Genomic DNA, 17551 nt, shown 5'->3' with positions numbered 1-17551 from the left:
CATTTTTCCCCATTAGTCAACTGTGCAGAATTTATTCATTGTTGCATGGTTAAAAAGTAGCCTATTAAATCGGAAGCTATTTTAGGAACACAAATAGGTGGCAACCTTTGGACATGTCGGCTGATAACTTTTATTAAACTGATGTGGAATGACACATTCCACAATGACAATTCCGTCGTGTAGACAGCATATAGATCTCACAGAAGAACAAATGTATTCCACGACCTCCACCATAGAGTCCAGGAATGATACAGTTTTTGTATGCAGGTCATCGCACAAAGTTTTTGGGATACAGTTTGAACAACTTGCCATCCTGTGTTGGTTCAAATCCATATTTCTCCAGTTGATCTTTGCTGAACTTTCCCTCTTCAAAGTCCTTCTGGATCTTGGGTGCCACCACCTCAGCAAACAAACTCTCTGCGGTGACCGGAGCCTCTGTTCCTTTTGGGGCACGGTAGGACACGTAGGGCTTCAGTTTGAATCCCTCAAGGTCGGGCACCACGAACTCGGGAATCATGGCTGGAATGGCTAGAAACTTGCTGCTGGGCAGTTTCAGTCCTGTGGGTCTTGCGCCTCGGCCTTTGTTGTGAGTTCTTGAACCACGCTTGCTGGTGAACTCCGACATCCGGTCAGCTCCTCGTACCAGCCCCCGCGCCAGCGTGGACAACACACCCATAGTTGTCAGGGATAAGGACAAAAAACCTGAGGAGACAGACGCGTTTTAGTTCAGTAAACGGACAGACGAGGTGCTGGAGACCAACATTATCGTGGGAAGGATAAAACGTCTAATCTAATAAAAACACATATGGTCATGAGCCCAGTAAACATGCCACCGCAGGCAACTGTATGTTTAGGGAGGTAGATGAGGATTCTCTCTCGAGATGTACATCAACATATTAGCCGTGAGTTTGAAACATGATGCGCGACTTGACTCGACCACTGCAGTTGACTGTGAGAAACTCAGTATCGGTGAAAGACGTTTACCTTTACGGAAATTGTTTGGCTTGATATCTGGATGTTTGTACTCATAGCTAATAATAATAATCGACTTTACTCACCTTGAATCCACACGCCAGGAAAATGTTGTGCTGTCTTATAAAACCGCCTGTCATTGGCTAAGCGGTCACAATATCCACCAATAGAAACCAGCGATACTCACAATGAACGCGCGAGTGATTGGCTGGAGTACCGGAAGTTCCAACGGGTGAGACAAAATATACATTTCAAATTAACAGCTTGAAGAGACTTGGATGAAAACCTAGCTTTACAAAGACGCAAAATGTGACTCGGTCCCGCGAATCTAGTTTGCGAAGTTTGAACAGTAATAGCTGATGCAAGTCAGCTACCTGTTTTTCGCTGTTTGTAGAAGTGTGTTTTATTCTGAAACCTCGGCCGCATCGAGTGTGTTTACCAGAGTGTGGGACACAAATACACCACAAGTTTGTCTCAATGACGGTAGGTAACGGTTATTGAAGTGAAGTGTGTATGTTGGTTTACTTTCAAACTTGTTCGTTGGGATTGTAGTCAGCATTTTTCAACACGGAATCGTTTATAACGTGCAGCGTGATGCAGACACAAAACCACGGTGGAGTTTGTTGTGTTTTCTGAGACGGTTGTGTTGCAACATTTTCTTCATCGACGTGACGTTTTCGTGGTTCGGGTGTATTAAGTATACGTATAACATTCATGTTGCACTGGTCTGTGTGGAGGGCTGTTGTTTAAAATATTCATTTAAAGTCTGTCACTTTTGCTTGTCGTTCACCATTCAAACATCTTCGCTCTCTCTGGATGGCCACATGTTTTGTATTTCTCGTTCATTGAATCACGCTGGAAAAGACGTTCAATGACAAGTGGAAAGACAAAGGAGGGTCTCCGGCACGGAAGCTTCTGTGCTCGATCACCGTGTATCAATCGTGCATGATACGCTGAGATTGCTGCTCGCTGGACACCAGTGTCTGGTTACAAACACTCAGCTAATGACCTATTTTTTTCTTGAGTGAAGTGATCTTTGACCCACAGACCTTTAGCTGTGTGTGTAAGCGAAGATCCCCCCGCCCCCCGTGGTCGTGATCAGGACCGATTGTTTATATATAAAGCCAGAATCACAAGGAGGGATCCGATACATGTTGCTGTTTGATTTCACACAGCTTTGCACCAACTGTATTTTTATCTAAAGTTGGCACTTTAAGAGAAAAGAGAGTACAGCCGAACCAACAGAGGTCAGATGAGCTGTTGTTACAGAGGTTGTATGCAACTCCTCACAGGTTTCTCCTCATGAATCTGCTCTGGATCGTCAACCATGAGCGAAGCGGAGGTGAGCTGCAGTATCTCCCCGGTAAGTCACTTATCAACATCCGTCTTTGCACTTCTGTGGTGTCAAACTCCATAAGTCAGTTGGTCCTTACCGCGCATTTGTGTGTGGTCTGCTATCATTCTGGCGTTGGGAGCAGATTCTTCCGTCGCTGGGCAGTGAGATCAGAGCCAAGATGGAGCAGTTTCTGGAAGAGAGGACAGAAGCCAACATGGTAAACATGATTCTAAAGTGTGGATTGGAAGGTTCTCTTCACCTTTTGGCTCATCCTAATCCATGTGTATTTCAGTGGGCTGCTGTTTTGATCGGAGCTGCGGGAGTCGTCTCATTGGTCGGCGTTGTGGTGTTGCTGCTCTACAGAAAATTCAAGTGGTCAAGTTAGTGTCCTTCATGGGAATACTTCCGAGTCACCTTTATTTGCATTATACCATGGTACCTCGGTTTTCAAACGTCCAAGCAAGAAGCTTGACCATGACATCTTCTTTATTTGCCGCTGGAAAATGCTATGCCACCCAGAGGTTTGGCATGTGCACTGCATCGTACATCAAACACCACCAAGCGTGTCACTCCATTTATCACGACTATTCACAAGTTCGATAGTTCCATTCATTATATTTATCCGTCGAAATGCAGGGAATTTTATCAGCACGCTACTTCTTGTTGTATAGACAGGGGTTGGACAAAACAATGGAAACACCTGAAAGCTAAAAAAGCTTTCAGGTGTTTCCATTATTTTGTCCAACCTCTGTAGAAGTGACGTGCATACCAATCTTGGAAAATGAAAGTTTGTTTCATTTACTGAAGAACTGTGTCTCTTTCAGAGGAGGAGGCCAACGGGCCTCATTATCGCTTCAGGAAGAGGGACAAGGTCATGTTCTACGGCCGGAAAATCATGCGAAAGGTCTGTGTGTTTTTGATATAATGAGTATTGTGAAGCATACAACCAGTTTGATCATGCTTCCACTCCTCTGCTGCAGGTCACCACTCTGTCCTCAGCGACAGCCGGGGGCTCCAACTCAGCCTCCAGACAGAGAGTCAGGAAGAGGACCAAGGTCATGTCCATCGCTAGAAAGTGAGTCTGCTTCCTCAGTGATTGGATTCAATGAAGTTTCGAGTGTATGTAAGTATTCAGAATGAAGTAGTGTGTTCATGACACTCTTCGTGTTGCTGTCAGGATCCTGCGCATCAGGAGGGAGCCCCCCACGCTGCAGCCCAAGGAGCCACCCCCGAGTCTGCTGGAGGCTGATCTGACCGAGTTCGATGTGCAGAACTCCCACCTGCCCTCTGAGGTTCTCTACATGCTGAAAAATGTCAGGTGGGTCCAGTTGGGTCTTGTCAGTCAGGAGTGATTCTTAAGCTCAAATGTAACTTTCTTTTCAATGTGACTTGCTCTTCACTTTATTAAACGATTAAAATTGTGGGTTTTGTGTCACATGTTCAGGTTCAAGCTGCACATTTTTTTATTTAATATGAATATAAATAAACAAAGTGACGTATCTTTTATCTTGTTTTGGGTCACAGCGTGCAATTTAGAGGCACCAGAGACCAGACCAGTTCTTCTTCTTCCTCATTCTTCCCTCCTGTTATTCATCATTCTTTCTTCTTACTCCACATCTCCATGCTCCTTCATATGTCAAGCGTCGACCAGTGCCACTTCCTCCATGCATCAGTGAGAGTTTCAGATTCAGCTCACCCAGCTGGTGGTCATAATGATCCGTGTGTCTCACCAGGATCCCAGTATGATGCTGTGTGTATCTGCAGGGTTCTGGGACACTTCGAGAAGCCACTTTTCCTGGAGCTTTGTCGTCACATGGTGCTGGTCCAGCTGCACCAGGGGGAGGCGCTGTTCCGCCCAGGGGACACAGATGACAGTATATATGTGGTGCAGGACGGACGCCTGGAGCTGTGCATCCATGAGAGCGTAAGACCCGACTCACACACAGAACTGGTGAGGCTTCATGAAACAGTGTCCTCGCGTTCACAGCTCGGTAGGTGGCGCTCTCAGTTGGAAAATGACGTGTTCAATAGAAATAGTTCAAATAAAAGCTTTCAGAGCAGAGAGCGCCATCTAGTGGGCCCTGAAAATGATGGCAGTGTTTCTCTTCAGTCTGTCACTACTGACCACCTGGTGCTCATGTCGTGTTCTGACGCTGCAGGACGGGACTGATGCGGTGGTCAAGGACGTTCTTCCTGGAGACAGCGTGCACAGTTTGCTCAGCATCCTGGATGTCTTCACTGTGAGTCTGGCTGGGTCTCCGGTCATCACTTTCGTTTGGAGAACATGCCGTCGTTTTGCCACGACTGAAGTGTCCACAGTCGCTTTCATGTCCTTGTTTTCCCCACTATAAAGCAGCTCTTGGCTGCTGTCTTTGAGTGAAATCTGCTTCCTGGTTTCACACAGAACCTTGTGCTTCTCAGGGCTACCCGGCTCCTTACAAGACGGTCTCGGCCTGGGCTGCTCTTCCTTCCACCGTCCTGAGGCTTCCGGCTTCTGCCTTCCACTCAGTGTTTGAGAAATATCCAGAGACTTTAGTCCGGGTTATACAGGTGAAGGGCCCATCGGAAGTCATTGGAATTTGACAGTTACTCATCATGTGCTTTCATGACTCGGCAGATTATCATGGTGCGTCTCCAGAGAGTGACATTCCTAGCCTTGCACAACTACCTGGGTCTGACCACGGAGCTCTTCAACCCTGTGAGTGTGGAGAACAGTGATTGAAATGCTCATTTTCTCAATTTCCTCATATATCAAAACAACAATGTGCCCTCAGCTGAACCTTAAGTACAGGTTCCGTCCAGGTTTCATGTTATTTTTCAATATTTCGCTTCCTCATTCATTCTCTGCAGAGCGCCTCTTCTTCAAGTCTCATCGGGACTCTGAAGCGCTACTGCCATCTGCTGTCCGTCTGTGCTCCTATTTAACTTGAAATAAATATGTGCAGTAGCTAATATCAGACAGGAAATGAGAAGCTAGGTTGATGTTGATGCACAGAATTCGGCAGCACAGTCTGTCTTCGAGGCTGTTGTCTCATCTCGTTGAGAGGCCATTGTTATTGTTCTCATCTGATTTTATCATCCAGTTTCTTCTGTACATCAGTTACATCACATCAGTGATTCAAGTGTGTTTTGTACAATCAAAAATGTACAGTCTGTTTTGCCAAGAGCTGGTCACATGACTGGCAGGTTCATTTGTGTCTAAAAAAACTAAAAAATGAAAACATTCTAAAACTGGAGCACCGTACGCAGCAGTGAACAGCAGTTCTCCCTCCCGTCTGTGGTGAAGTCTGACTGATGTCCTCTCGCTCAGGAAAGCCAAGCCATCTCCCTGGTGTCGGTGGCTCACGTCCTGGGTGAGACACATCCTCACCGAGGCCTGCGAAGACAGCCGTCTCACAGCGACGAGCAGACCTCAGCCGACCTGGGTATGAGCCGGGCTCCCTGGATGAGCTTGTGTTTGCTCCAACAAGGTGACCTGATGTTTGTCTCCGGACAGAGAAGCACAGTCTGGGTGACGCGTCCTCCCCGAAGTACAAGAAGTCCCGCTCCCTGTCCACGCCCTCGGCCGTGACAGGGGAGATGTCAGACGACCTCAATAAAGTCTACGAACGGGCTCGAGTGGTGAAAGAAGAGGCGGCGAGGAGCGAGTCCGGACCAGTGAAGGTGTCTGAAATCATCTTTCAGATGCCATGAAAAAGGACGTATCACTTCAACGCATGTCTCCTCAGTCCATCCTGAAGAAGAGTGTCACCATGCAGCACGCTCCCTCTGCTGTCTATCACTACAACGACACCAGAGTGGACAACCTCCACTACAATAAAGTCAACGCCATTTTCCAAGCTGCCAAAAAGGATCTGCTGCAGGTCATCCAGTTACAGGTGGCTAGCAGACACTGAGCGCACTTGCTGTTGATCTGTCGGTCTCTGTTGTAATTGTCATTTCTGCCACTGGGTGTGGTCAGGACCCCAGTTTGCTGGAAGGGCGGGTGACGCTTCGCCAGGTCAAAGCTTCCACTGTGGTGGCCCACCAGGGAGACCAGGTCAGTCCAAGACGAAAGTGCCACTTCAGATCAAACACTGACTGTTTTACCTGGAGGAAAACTTAAAAATGATTTGCTTTATCTCTCACTGTTTTCATTGACCAAGCTATAAAGTTGGACAGCTTTTATCACTAACTTAATGTCAGGAAAGCAGAGCACCGACGACACTGTTCCCAAGCTAAAAGGTGTGAGGAGCGGTTGCTATTGTTTGTCTCTGACCTATTACACAGAATTCACGTGATATTCCTGGCCCTAAATTTACCCTATGAAAATGAAAGGGAGGAGGACAAAAAAAGCCACACAGTTCCTCCATATTCTCCATATACTCCTAGAAAGGCCATTAAATCCTATTACGTAGCCACACTCCTTACTTAAGGACTTAAAATAAAATATCTGTGCCAACTCTTCGTGGTGTCCGTCAAATTGACCTCAATCAACATGAGAAATGGTCAAGCAAGGTCGTAAAAAGTCATGTTTGTGTGATGATCCTTCTTCTCATCCTCCTTCTCCGCCTCCTTCTTCTCATCCTCCTCCTCCGCCTCCTTCTTCTCATCCTCCTTCTCCGCCTCCTTCTTCTCATCATCCTCCTCTGTCTCCTTCTTCTCATCCTCCTCCGCCTCCTTCTTCTCATCATCCTCCTCCGCCTCCTTCTTCTCATCCTCCTCCTCCACCTCCTTCTTCTCATCCTCCTCCTCCGTCTCCTTCTTCTCATCCTCCTCCTCCGCCTCCTTCTTCTCATCATCCTCCTCTGTCTCCTTCTTCTCATCCTCCTCCTCCTCCTCCGCCTCCTTCTCCTCCCCCTCCTCTTCCTCCTCTGCTAGGACGTGAGCGTGGCCTTCGTCATCTCCGGCCTGCTCCACGTGTATCAGCGCATGATCGACCGCGAGGAGGAGTCTCTCCTCTTCACCACGCACCCTGGCGAGATGGTGGGCCACTTGGCAGTGCTGACCGGGGAGCCGCTCATCTTCACCGTGCGCGCCCACAGAGACTGCACCTTCCTGTCCATTTCCAAGGCTCACTTCTACGAGTGCGTGCGACACGCTTGTCTTTGCCGCGGTGGCGGCGCCGGCTCCTCCTGATAACGGCTGTGCTCTGCTCCAGGATCATGCGCGAGGAGCCCAGGGTGGTGCTGAACGTGGCCCACACCGTGGTGAAGAGGGTCTCCCCTTTTGTCCGGCAGATTGACTTCGCTCTGGACTGGATGGCTCTGGAGGCTGGGCGGGCTGTTTACAGGTTCTGATGGGGTCCATGTCTGTCCACTCCTCTCTGTTTTGGAGGAGGGTCTTGGGTTTCCCATTTCCATCCTTCTTGTTGTTGTTACTCATGTCTCTGGCGTGGTTCCAGGCAGGGCGACAAGTCCGACAGCACCTTCATCGTCCTGAGCGGCCGGCTGCGCTCCGTCATCGCAAAGGATGATGGGAAAAAGGAGCTGGCTGGAGAGTACGGGCGAGGAGACCTGATCGGTGTGGTGCGTGCTCCGCGTCTGCTGGTTCTGGCCCACCTGTGTAACGCCGTGTCTCCAGGTGGAGGCGCTGACCCACATGAACCGGGCCACCACGGTCCACGCCGTCCGGGACTCGGAGCTGGCCAAGCTTCCTGAAGGAGCCCTGAAGTCCATTAAGAGGAGGTACCCCCAGGTGGTGACGCGGCTCATCCACCTGCTGGGTCAGAAGATCCTGGGGAACATGCAGCAAGTCAACGGACCCCTGGCAGGTAGAGGATTCCCCTCTGGAGGGGCTGAGTTGCCGTGCTTGCTGGTCAACACCGCCTCTTCTGCAGCTCGCAGTCTGGCTCTGCACACGCCCACCAGCAAGTGGGACGCGGGAAACCCCGCCTCCAACTTGTCCACCGTGGCCATCCTGCCGGTGTCTGAAGAGGTTCCTCTGACTGCCTTCACCCTGGAGCTGCAGCATGCTCTCAGTGGCATCGGTACTTTCATACATGACCCGCTCCGGCCCTCCTCGCCGCTGCTGTGATCTATGCTGTGTGATCCCTCTCTCTAGGCCCCACGCTGCTGCTGACCAGTGACATCATCAAGCAGCGCCTGGGCTCAGCCGCCCTGGACAGGTGCAGACGATACAGCCGAATGTTCTTCCTCAGCAGCTGAATAACTGGACCTCACTTGCAGCATCCATGAGTACCGGCTGTCCAGCTGGCTGGGTCAGCAGGAGGACATCCATCGCATCGTCCTGTACCAGTCCGACTCCAGCCTCACGCCCTGGACCCAGCGCTGCATCCGCCAGGCTGACTGCATCATCATCGTGGGCCTGGGAGAGCAGGAGCCCACGGTGGGCGAGGTCAGTGGGGTCAGCTGTAGACTTCTCTTCTCTTCAGTGATTGCTCTTCTCATCTTTTTCTTTTGGTCTTTTTGCTGTAGTTAGAGCGGATGCTGGAGGGTGGCGCTGTGCGGGCCCAGAAGCAGCTGGTTCTGCTGCACAAGGAAGACGGGCCGCCGCCGAGGGGCACGGCTGAGTGGCTGAACATGAGGAGCTGGATCTCCAGACACCATCACCTGTCCTGCCCACGCAGGGTCTTCTCCAAGAGGAGTCTGCCCAAGCTGGTACAAACACACACACCTTTACATTCCTATCTTTGTGGGGACCATAGCCCTTTCCCCAGCCTCTCACCCTAAACCTAACCACTCAAAACAAATGGCTAACCTTAACCAAACTTATGGTTTAACCAAACTAGTTATTCGAATTTCTAATCCTCAAAATGAGGCTTAAATTTCAGAAAAACAGAAACAACCTTTCTTGTCTGCGTACCATGTGTTGACCTGTTCATGGTGTGTGTGTGTGTGTGTGTGTGTGTGTCCCAGCGAGAGCTGTACCAGCGGGTGTTTGAAAAGTGTCCGGACCGCCACTCGGATTTCTCACGTCTGGCCAGGATCCTGACTGGAAACAGCATCGCTCTGGTTCTGGGAGGCGGCGGAGCCAGGTAGGGAGGCGTCCTGTGGGCAGCAGGTCTCATATGAGAGGCGCAATAAGGTGAAGCAAAGAAGCAGATGGGAGCAAAGCACATGACATTTGCTCAGAATGAACAGCTGTTCGAACCTGAACAGTAGTTTGGACCTATTGATGAAAAGATGAAACCTAATATATCATTGAATATTAATGATGACAGTAATAAGGAGAGCAATATAGATGACAATAAAATGTGACTTTAATGAGAACAATAAATGGAAATGGCAAAAAACAAAGTGATTTTGTCCAAACTCAAGTGTCTGAGGAGTTTAAAGTAACTAGCAGTTCGTCTTGTTTTTTTGCTTGAAAAGAGTATGTTTCTGTAAATCTATAAAACATGAGGATTAGTGGCACTAATATCTAAAGTATTAACTCGTTGAGCGCCTCTACAGCGCCCCCTGGAGCTTTGTTCCATACTGCACGTATTTTGTTGCCTATTACTCTCTGAGTATGCAGTACAGTAGATTAGTAAAAAAAATGTGGGGAAATAATGAAAGAAAAGAAGTGGAAGATGATGAAAAATGATTGAATAATTTTCGAACCTATCGATCGGTGTATAGGGGCTGCTCTCAGGTGGGCATCCTGCGGGCTCTGAGCGAGTCGGGGATTCCCGTGGACATGGTGGGCGGCACGTCCATCGGCTCCTTCATGGGGGCGCTGTACGCCGAGGAGAAGAGCAGCAGCCGCATGAGGGTGCGGGCTCGAGAGTGGGCCATGGTGAGTCCGCTGCACCGCCGCTGGCCTGCTCCTTCATCATAACCTGTGTCGCTCCCATCGCAGGATATGACATCGCTCTTCAAGAAGGTCATGGACCTGACCTATCCCGTCACCTCCATGTTCTCAGGAGCGTCTTTCAACTCTGGGATCAGCTCGGTCTTCAAAGGCAAACAGATCGAGGTGCAGTTGCTGAGTGGCGCCATCTCGCGCGTCTTTCCTCTGACGGCTGCTCTGTTCCAGGATCTGTGGCTGCCCTACTTCAACATCACCACTGACATCACCGCCTCCTCCATGAGGGTTCACACTGACGGTCAGTGCAGCAGGGAACTCATGTGTCATTTAAATGACATGAAATCATCGGCAGTAAATATATATATATATATATATATTCTGCCATTGTAAGGCCCAGGCAGCATGTGGGTCAGAAACAAGTCCCCACTCAGGCCTCGACTCTTTTCTCTCAGGCTCGCTGTGGCGCTACGTCCGCGCCAGCATGTCTCTGTCCAGTTACCTGCCGCCGCTCTGCGACCCCAAAGACGGACACCTGCTGATGGATGGAGGCTACATCAACAACCTGCCGGGTAAAACCAGGGCTCCCCGCCTCTCACGTCCACACGGTCCATGTGATGGATAATAGTCTTACTGACTATCCTGACGCGTTTTGACTTCAGGGTTTCAGATGTCGAAACTCCTCCCAGGTTAATCCCATCCTGAAAATGCAGGAGAAACATTTCTTTCTTTGATGAGGCTTCATGAAACAGTGTCCTGATTTTCGAAGGCCACTAGGTGGCGCTGTCTGCTGTAAAATGTTTGGACTTGGTCAACTAGTCCAATGAAACCTCATATCATTTCTAAATCAAGAGCTCCATCGAGTGGCCTCTGAACATGAGGACACTGTTTCATGATGCCTCACCTATTCAACACTAGTTCATGCACCATCAAAAGCTGGGATATCGAAAACCTAACATAAAAATGGGACAGAAGCTTTCGCTCGTCGCACTGTTTCCAACAGTCAAAATAAACCCTGGTAACCGGGTTAAAACATTTTTGTGTATTTGCTTTGAAACGACTGGTTTTAACCACTGTCATTTACATCTTATTTAAAGCAATTTACGTACATATTATTACAACCGTTATATTCAACTCATCACTGTGATAGTTATGATGCCACTTTTCTTTCTGTTTATTGTGGAATTAAACTGTGTGTTGGTGTTTAACATTCACTGACTCCTGCGTCAGGTGGAAAACATGAGCAGTTTTCACCATGAGACTAAATCATTTTGAGCTGTGGAAATGTTTGTTTTCCAATTTTGCCCTGACACTGTGTCACATGACTGATGAACAAAATCCTTCCAACCTCCTCTGGGGTTTTATTGCCTCCAATATTCACATAGTTAATCCGTATATTTTTTAACATTCTCAGAGTAATGAGTGAAAAACCTTCATAACTTTTTTTTCCCAAATGTGTCCAGGTGATGCCTCTGTTTTTCCGTGAAATATAAATGTGTTTTCTCACCTTTCCCCTGGCTGACTGCTGAACTGTGTGGTCCCCCCCGCTGCAGCCGACGTGGCGCGTTCCATGGGAGCCAAAGTGGTGATCGCCATCGACGTGGGAAGTCGCGACGAGACCAACCTCACCAACTACGGCGACTCTCTGAACGGCTGGTGGCTGCTGTGGAAGAGGTTCAACCCCCTGGCAGAGAAAGTCAAGGTGAGGAGGAGGAGGAGGAGATCCTGCGGGTGGCGCTCATGCTCACCTCCCCCGGCTGATCTCCCTCCCAGGTCCTCAACATGGCGGAGATCCAGTCCCGGCTGGCCTACGTGTGCTGCGTGCGACAGCTGGAGCTGGTCAAGGACAGCGACTACTGCGAGTACATCCGGCCGCCCATCGACCGCTACGGAACCCTGGAGTTCGGCAAGTTCGACGAGATCGCAGTGAGTTTTCTGTTTTTTGAAGATTGAAAAGTCATTTTCACTTTTATTCATTTTCTGTCCCTGAAAAAGTCCCTTGTTGTTTCCCTTCGCTACCTAATAGTGATGGGTGGATGAGGCTTTAATGACACGCTACCATGATTCATGACGAGGCTTTGTGAAACAGTGTCCTGAGGCCACCAGATGGCGCTGTCTGCTGTAAAATGTTTGGTCTTGAACAACTAATCCAATGAAACCTCACATCATTTCTGAACCAAGAGCGCCATCTAGTGGCCTCTGAACATGAGGACACTGTTTCATCGACCCTGCAGCACTGTTTCATGAAGCCTCACCTGCCCATCACTAGTGTCTAGTTATTCTAACTATATTGGTGCATTAATTGTAAAAATGTAAACGTCATTTTATCCCATAACTTCCTGTCCATCGATGAAGCTTCACATATTAGTATTGTCATGAGTATTGTTAGAAGTCAGCGCAGGAAAGAACCGAGTCAAAAATGCTGAAAAAACAGATGGAATCTTAACATGGATTTAACAGTGACTTCTAATGTAGATGTAGAAGAAAATAACTGTCAATTTACTGTCTATTCCAACTAGTTCCAGCTGAGAGTTTATCATTTTGTATTTGTATTAGTTTCAGTTAGACACTCACCAATGTTAATATCGAGAGGTGATCAAGGCAGTCATGTGGGTTTATTTTATGTTTGTTAAAATAGTGATAACCCCACAGGAATATTCCATTATCACTGCTGCTGTTATTGTTATTAAGTGATGGGTCAGTGAGCCTTTCGACACAATGTATTGATACTGTGTCACTGCATTCATATTGTATTATTCCATGTCTTTAAACCATAGTGAAAACAATGTGAACGAGGAAGCTTGTGGACCTTTTGTTTTTCCAATGTTTTTAAATTTCCTCAGTTAAATTACACCATGAAAGGAATTAGAATGGAACAAGACAAGTCGAACATCTGAGACAAACTGGGCAACGATTGAGATAAAGACATTATTCTCTGGTAGGAGATCAAAATGGAGCTGCCCCCTACATCCACCGAGACATTCTCAAGGAACCGTGAGATCAGACTGTTTCAGCGGTTGCTGATGCGCTTCCTGGTAAACACAGTTCGGCGCGCTTTTGCCGGCCCCTTTGTCCCGTGAGCGAGTGGGCGCAGTCACATGACAAAGCGTTTGGCGCAGAGACGCAGGGATTGTTCTGTGAGCTCGGCGGTGATGTGGGACCCATCACTATTCTTATTCTTATTGTTATGTTTTTATTAATAATAATTTCAGAAAACGTGAATTGGTCCAATATTTACAGAATGTTCATTGTTCCCGGGATTTCTGAATGATTCATAGAGTTTGTCTAACAGTCGTTATTTTATAATTCAATCATAATTATCGTTATTATTTTTAATAAAGTGGCTTCCAAACATAGCTTTTTAAATCCAAATTTTGGGTCCATCATCAGAGTCTCATGACTCTGCTTCGTCATGGAAGACGTCAGGATCATATTTCTGGGCTCCATGACTGGAAATGCAGCCAAGACGGCAAGTGTGAAGAGGCCGAGCTCTTCAGAGCCTCGGGGGAAGAACAGAGTAGAGGATGTGATAAAGGAGGACATGCGGAGGAGAGGTGGGACCAGGGAGGAGGATGAAGATGGTGCTGAAATGAAACAGTAGAAGGCCGAGACGTGACCGTCGCTCAGATTTACCGTTATCTTTCCTCGGAATCCTTCGACATGATCCCGCCGTGTTTGACGCCAGACTCCGCCTCCACAGGAAGTGGGCTACCAGCACGGGAAGACGCTGTTTGACGTGTGGCAGCGCAGCGGGGTGGTGGACAGCATGCTGAAGGACCGGCATCAGGAGGAGTTCCACAAGACCAAGACGGCTCACGTGAGTGGAAACCAGGCCCCGCCTGCTGCGCCTGAGCCGCTGATCCTCCGCCTCTGCTCCGTCTCAGGTGGTCACGTGTCCCAACGCCTCCTTCACCGACCTGGCCGAGATCGTGTCGCGCATCGAGCCCATCAAGGCCTCCGTGTTAGAGGGTGAGTCCTCCCACGGTTCCCCAGTCGCCGCATGCTCCATCTGATCTCACCCGTCTCTTTCTTCTCACTAACAACCCTCTTGACTTGCACCCTTTACCAGCCGCGCTGACCTGAGGTGAGTGACTCACCGGCTCCTCTGCACGTGCCCAGACACAGAGACCCAGACGCTGCCGTGTGCTGCTGTTGTGATGAGAGGGGACGCTTATTCTCTCAAAACAGCACAGTTACACGCCGAGCACACAGATTAGATTAGGCTAGATTAGCTTTCATTACATTAGATTGAGAGTGGGGAAATAAGATGAAAAGTAGACGATTCGGTAAAAATATATCAGTTAAAAATGTTCAAGAAAAACTGAGGCTTCAGTGTCCTCAGTTTCTGCGCCCACCAGATGGCGCTCTCTGCTCTAAAGTCATTGGATTTGAACAGCTATATCCATGAAACCTCACGTCAATTTTAAACTGAGAGCGCCACCTGCTGAGCGCTGACACACTGTTTCATGTTTCCCGAGGCCACCACGACCCTCTGTTCCCTGGTGAGGTGTTGTTTGGTAACGTGGCGTGTTGTGAGGAGGCTGGGCAGGCAGACCGACGTCGACTCATTGTTCCTCTCTTAAAACAGCGCGATGACACAGCAACGCACTTTAGCAAATAGTACGGTTAAAAAAAAAAAGGAGGTGTATATTGGCAAGAGCCTCACGATACGATACGGATCATGATGTTGTGATATTCTACGCGGTTAACGAAAAAAACACTCAACTCTCAGAATTTAAAGGATGAAATAGGACACAACTATTTGAACAGTTTACAAACATAACTTGCGTCATGTTTGTGGCAATGAAGTCGTGACGCCAAGAAATTATTCTCAGCTGAAATATGTTTTTATCTATTTAACACTAAAAACACATCGGAATCATTGAAAATGTTTTGATCCGAGCAGTGCTGGTGTTTCCTTTTGAGGAAAATAATGGTATTAAAAAGTGATTTTCTGGAGGTTTTCATTTAAATACAGTATAAACACATGCACCTAATAAGCCTGAAAAAGGAACGTTTTTGAGGAAAAAAAACTCAGAAGTGATTGCAGTTTTTGAAGTTGAGTGTTACTGAAGGGTCGATGATGTTTCATGAAACAGTGTCCTGGTGTTCAGAGGCCAAATGTTTGGACTTGAACAACTCATTCAATGAAACCTCACATCATTTCTAAACCAAGAGCTCCATCTAGTGGCCTATGAACATGAGGACACTGTTTCATCAACCCTGCAGTACTGTTTCATGATGCCTCACCTACCACCGCTAGCGTTCCCGCCGTCTGACGTGGCTCTTCTCATTGGTCCTCAGAGGAATCCGACGACTACCAGACGGACTACGACGAGGAGGCGGTGGAGAGCGCGCTGTCCGACTACGAGGCGTTGACGGCGGGCAGCGAGCACACCGAGGGCGAGGAGACGGCCGAGACGGTGCGTGGATCTTCACTGCGACGCCCCGCTGGGTGGCTGAGGCCCCATATGTTTCCTCCGCAGGACGAGGAGATCCAGTTCAGACCCCGGCAGAGTTTCCCGTCGGAAAGTTCCGGAGTGAGTCAGGACGACTGACGGGACAAACCTGGCAGGAGAGTTGTGGACTCGGCTTCACCTGGACTCTTCTGTGAGGACCGACCGGCCTCAGATCTCAGGAGCCCGAGGTCAGGCGCCATGTGGTCCTTCCAGGCCACCATTGAACCGCACACACATGTGGAGACTGAAGATTAGTAGATCATGAAGTCAGAGTTTCATGTTTTCTTTCACTTAGATTTGTGTTTGTGACAACAGCAGTTAACACGCCTGTGTTATTGTCCCTATTTTTAGTGTGATTTCCTTGTCCTGACAACATATTTTATTATGTTTATTTACCTCAATTTAACGTTAAAAAAATGGATTAGTGAGATAAAGTATTGAGTTCGTTTAACTCAAGGTTTAGTTTCGAGTTTATTTAACTTTAGTTTCATGTTCACATCCAACTGGTGTTGAGTTCGACCTCCAGTCTCAGAGGAAACTGATGGACGGCCATCTTTGTGTTCGTTTATATCCGAGCAGCGTTTGAGGAAACATTCGCCTTTATGTACAGTCAAAGAAGTGAACTAATAATATGTTTTTTAAATGTACTTAAAAGCTACAAAACATATTCCCAGTGCAATCACAGTTTGCTGTCAACATTTCTGTTGAAATCAAAAAGTGGCTTCCTGAGCTCATGAATGTAATGGCTGAGTTCTGAACGTCGCCTGGGTGAAGACGTCATCGCCCCGGCTCTGTTTCGTATGTACAGTTCGTACAGTCGTGAGCCACTCGACTCTTCCTCGCTGTTCAACCTTCGTCACCACCGCCTTTGTGTGCAGAAGAAATGGATATGAAAATGCAGGCGCCCTCTGCTGGTGAAAGTGGGCGGTGCGAGTTCATCTCTTTTTATTTAGGTTTACATTTCAGCAACTATTTTCATTTTTTGTATCAATATTTGTTAACATCTGTGCCTGATGATTCTGCACCGGTGGAGCTATAGTTCATTAGTTCAGCTTGTAACGGTATCACTGTGGTAACAAGCGCCGTCTGTCTTTATTTAATTCTATTTAACGGATCATTAACGTGTTCCAGGTGACGACGCTTTGTGTGTTTGAGTTGTAACGTGTCGAGTTGTGATAAACTGGATGGACATGTGAGACCGAGTCTTCTTCTGTTGAAGCCACATCATCACAACACGCAAACTCACTCAGGCGAATGAACTCATTTGTCATGAATAAAAATATAAGGTAAAAATTAATACATAAAAAAATCATGTGAAAAAATTGAAAATTGTTATTGTTATTGTATATATATATATATATATATTAGTGGTGGGACTTTAACGAGTTAATTAATTAATAGTAATTAACACATTAAAATATTTAAATCATTTTAATGTAATTTAATGGAACAGTGTGCTCTCCAGACAACAGGAACCTTTGTCAGTGCAGGAGTTCCTGCTCCACTGATCCCACTGATGCACCAGACACGTGGCAGCTAGGATGAGAACAACAACAACAAACATGGAGGAATCATCCCTGAACCAAAGCAAACAAAAGCATCTGTTTGCTTTGGTTCAGGGAGGTTTTTCACTACGCAGGGTTTCCACCACTCTGAATGGACTTGAAATTCGTATAGAAATATTTTCAAGACATTAAAAGAGCTTTAGTTTAAATCAATTGAATATAGCCGCCATGGTGATTCATTGTGCCATTGTCAAATTGACGCTATATAATATTTTGTCATTCAAATGCATGTATGTATCATATGATTCAGTACAATACCAATTCAAATTGAAAAATGTGGCTTCTTGTGGCAAATATTCCTATACGATTAAACTGCAATTGAGATGAATGAATCTCTAATTAATTACATTTTTTTTAATTGAATCCCTTCCCTAATAACTAAATAAAAAAAAGATATATATATATTATATATAAATAGAATGTACTGTTTTCTTTGAGTGAAACCACAGAAGTCTCATCCTTCAGTTTCATCCTGCCTCTAATCTTCGGAG

The 17551-nt window shown here is 47.3% G+C and overlaps 2 protein-coding genes across 3 annotated transcripts; one reads left to right on the top strand and one right to left on the bottom strand.

The window, feature by feature from the left end:
- Window positions 1-17: 17 nt before the first annotated feature.
- Window positions 18-1178, bottom strand: mrpl41 (mitochondrial ribosomal protein L41). The gene is made up of 2 exons (XM_053869539.1): window positions 1059-1178; window positions 18-702 (listed from the first exon to the last, which is right to left on the bottom strand). Exon 2 carries the CDS (start codon window positions 674-676, stop codon window positions 269-271), a length of 408 nt encoding a protein of 135 aa, XP_053725514.1. The 5' UTR covers window positions 677-702; window positions 1059-1178; the 3' UTR covers window positions 18-268.
- A 53-nt stretch (window positions 1179-1231) lies between these two features.
- pnpla7b (patatin-like phospholipase domain containing 7b) lies at window positions 1232-16809 on the top strand. 2 transcript variants are annotated; one of them, XM_053869535.1, is made up of 34 exons: window positions 1232-1455; window positions 2265-2335; window positions 2451-2525; window positions 2601-2688; window positions 3133-3212; window positions 3289-3383; window positions 3486-3626; window positions 4073-4232; window positions 4468-4548; window positions 4730-4858; window positions 4926-5006; window positions 5619-5733; window positions 5805-5971; window positions 6037-6186; window positions 6270-6347; window positions 7169-7374; window positions 7449-7580; window positions 7692-7815; window positions 7871-8060; window positions 8127-8276; window positions 8351-8414; window positions 8476-8644; window positions 8725-8907; window positions 9166-9284; window positions 9871-10027; window positions 10091-10207; window positions 10268-10337; window positions 10492-10608; window positions 11590-11738; window positions 11810-11962; window positions 13737-13853; window positions 13921-14005; window positions 15341-15459; window positions 15523-16809. In XM_053869535.1, the coding sequence occupies exons 2-34, from the start codon at window positions 2300-2302 to the stop codon at window positions 15592-15594; spliced, it is 3969 nt and encodes a 1322-aa protein (XP_053725510.1). In that variant the 5' UTR covers window positions 1232-1455; window positions 2265-2299; the 3' UTR covers window positions 15595-16809. The 2 variants fall into 2 exon arrangements, with proteins under 2 accessions (XP_053725510.1, XP_053725508.1); XM_053869533.1 differs by having other exon boundaries at window positions 4073-4259.
- Window positions 16810-17551: the final 742 nt, after the last annotated feature.

The sequence above is a fragment of the Synchiropus splendidus genome, chromosome 7 (genome assembly GCF_027744825.2).
Source record: "Synchiropus splendidus isolate RoL2022-P1 chromosome 7, RoL_Sspl_1.0, whole genome shotgun sequence".
NCBI lineage: Eukaryota > Metazoa > Chordata > Actinopteri > Syngnathiformes > Callionymidae > Synchiropus > Synchiropus splendidus.
Note: the sequence above shows the minus strand (reverse complement) of the source record. Positions and strands in the feature narration are given on the sequence as shown.

Bases quoted from the DNA above. Each gene is read 5' to 3' on its own strand.
- mrpl41 (XM_053869539.1), bottom strand. From the start codon at position 676: ATGGGTGTGTTGTCCACGCTGGCGCGGGGGCTGGTACGAGGAGCTGAC.
- pnpla7b (XM_053869533.1), top strand. From the start codon at position 2,300: ATGAGCGAAGCGGAGGTGAGCTGCAGTATCTCCCCG. The intron at 5,972-6,036 runs GTGTCTGAAATC...ATGTCTCCTCAG, and splicing joins GCGAGTCCGGACCAGTGAAG to TCCATCCTGAAGAAGAGTGT. The intron at 6,187-6,269 runs GTGGCTAGCAGA...GGGTGTGGTCAG, and splicing joins TGCAGGTCATCCAGTTACAG to GACCCCAGTTTGCTGGAAGG.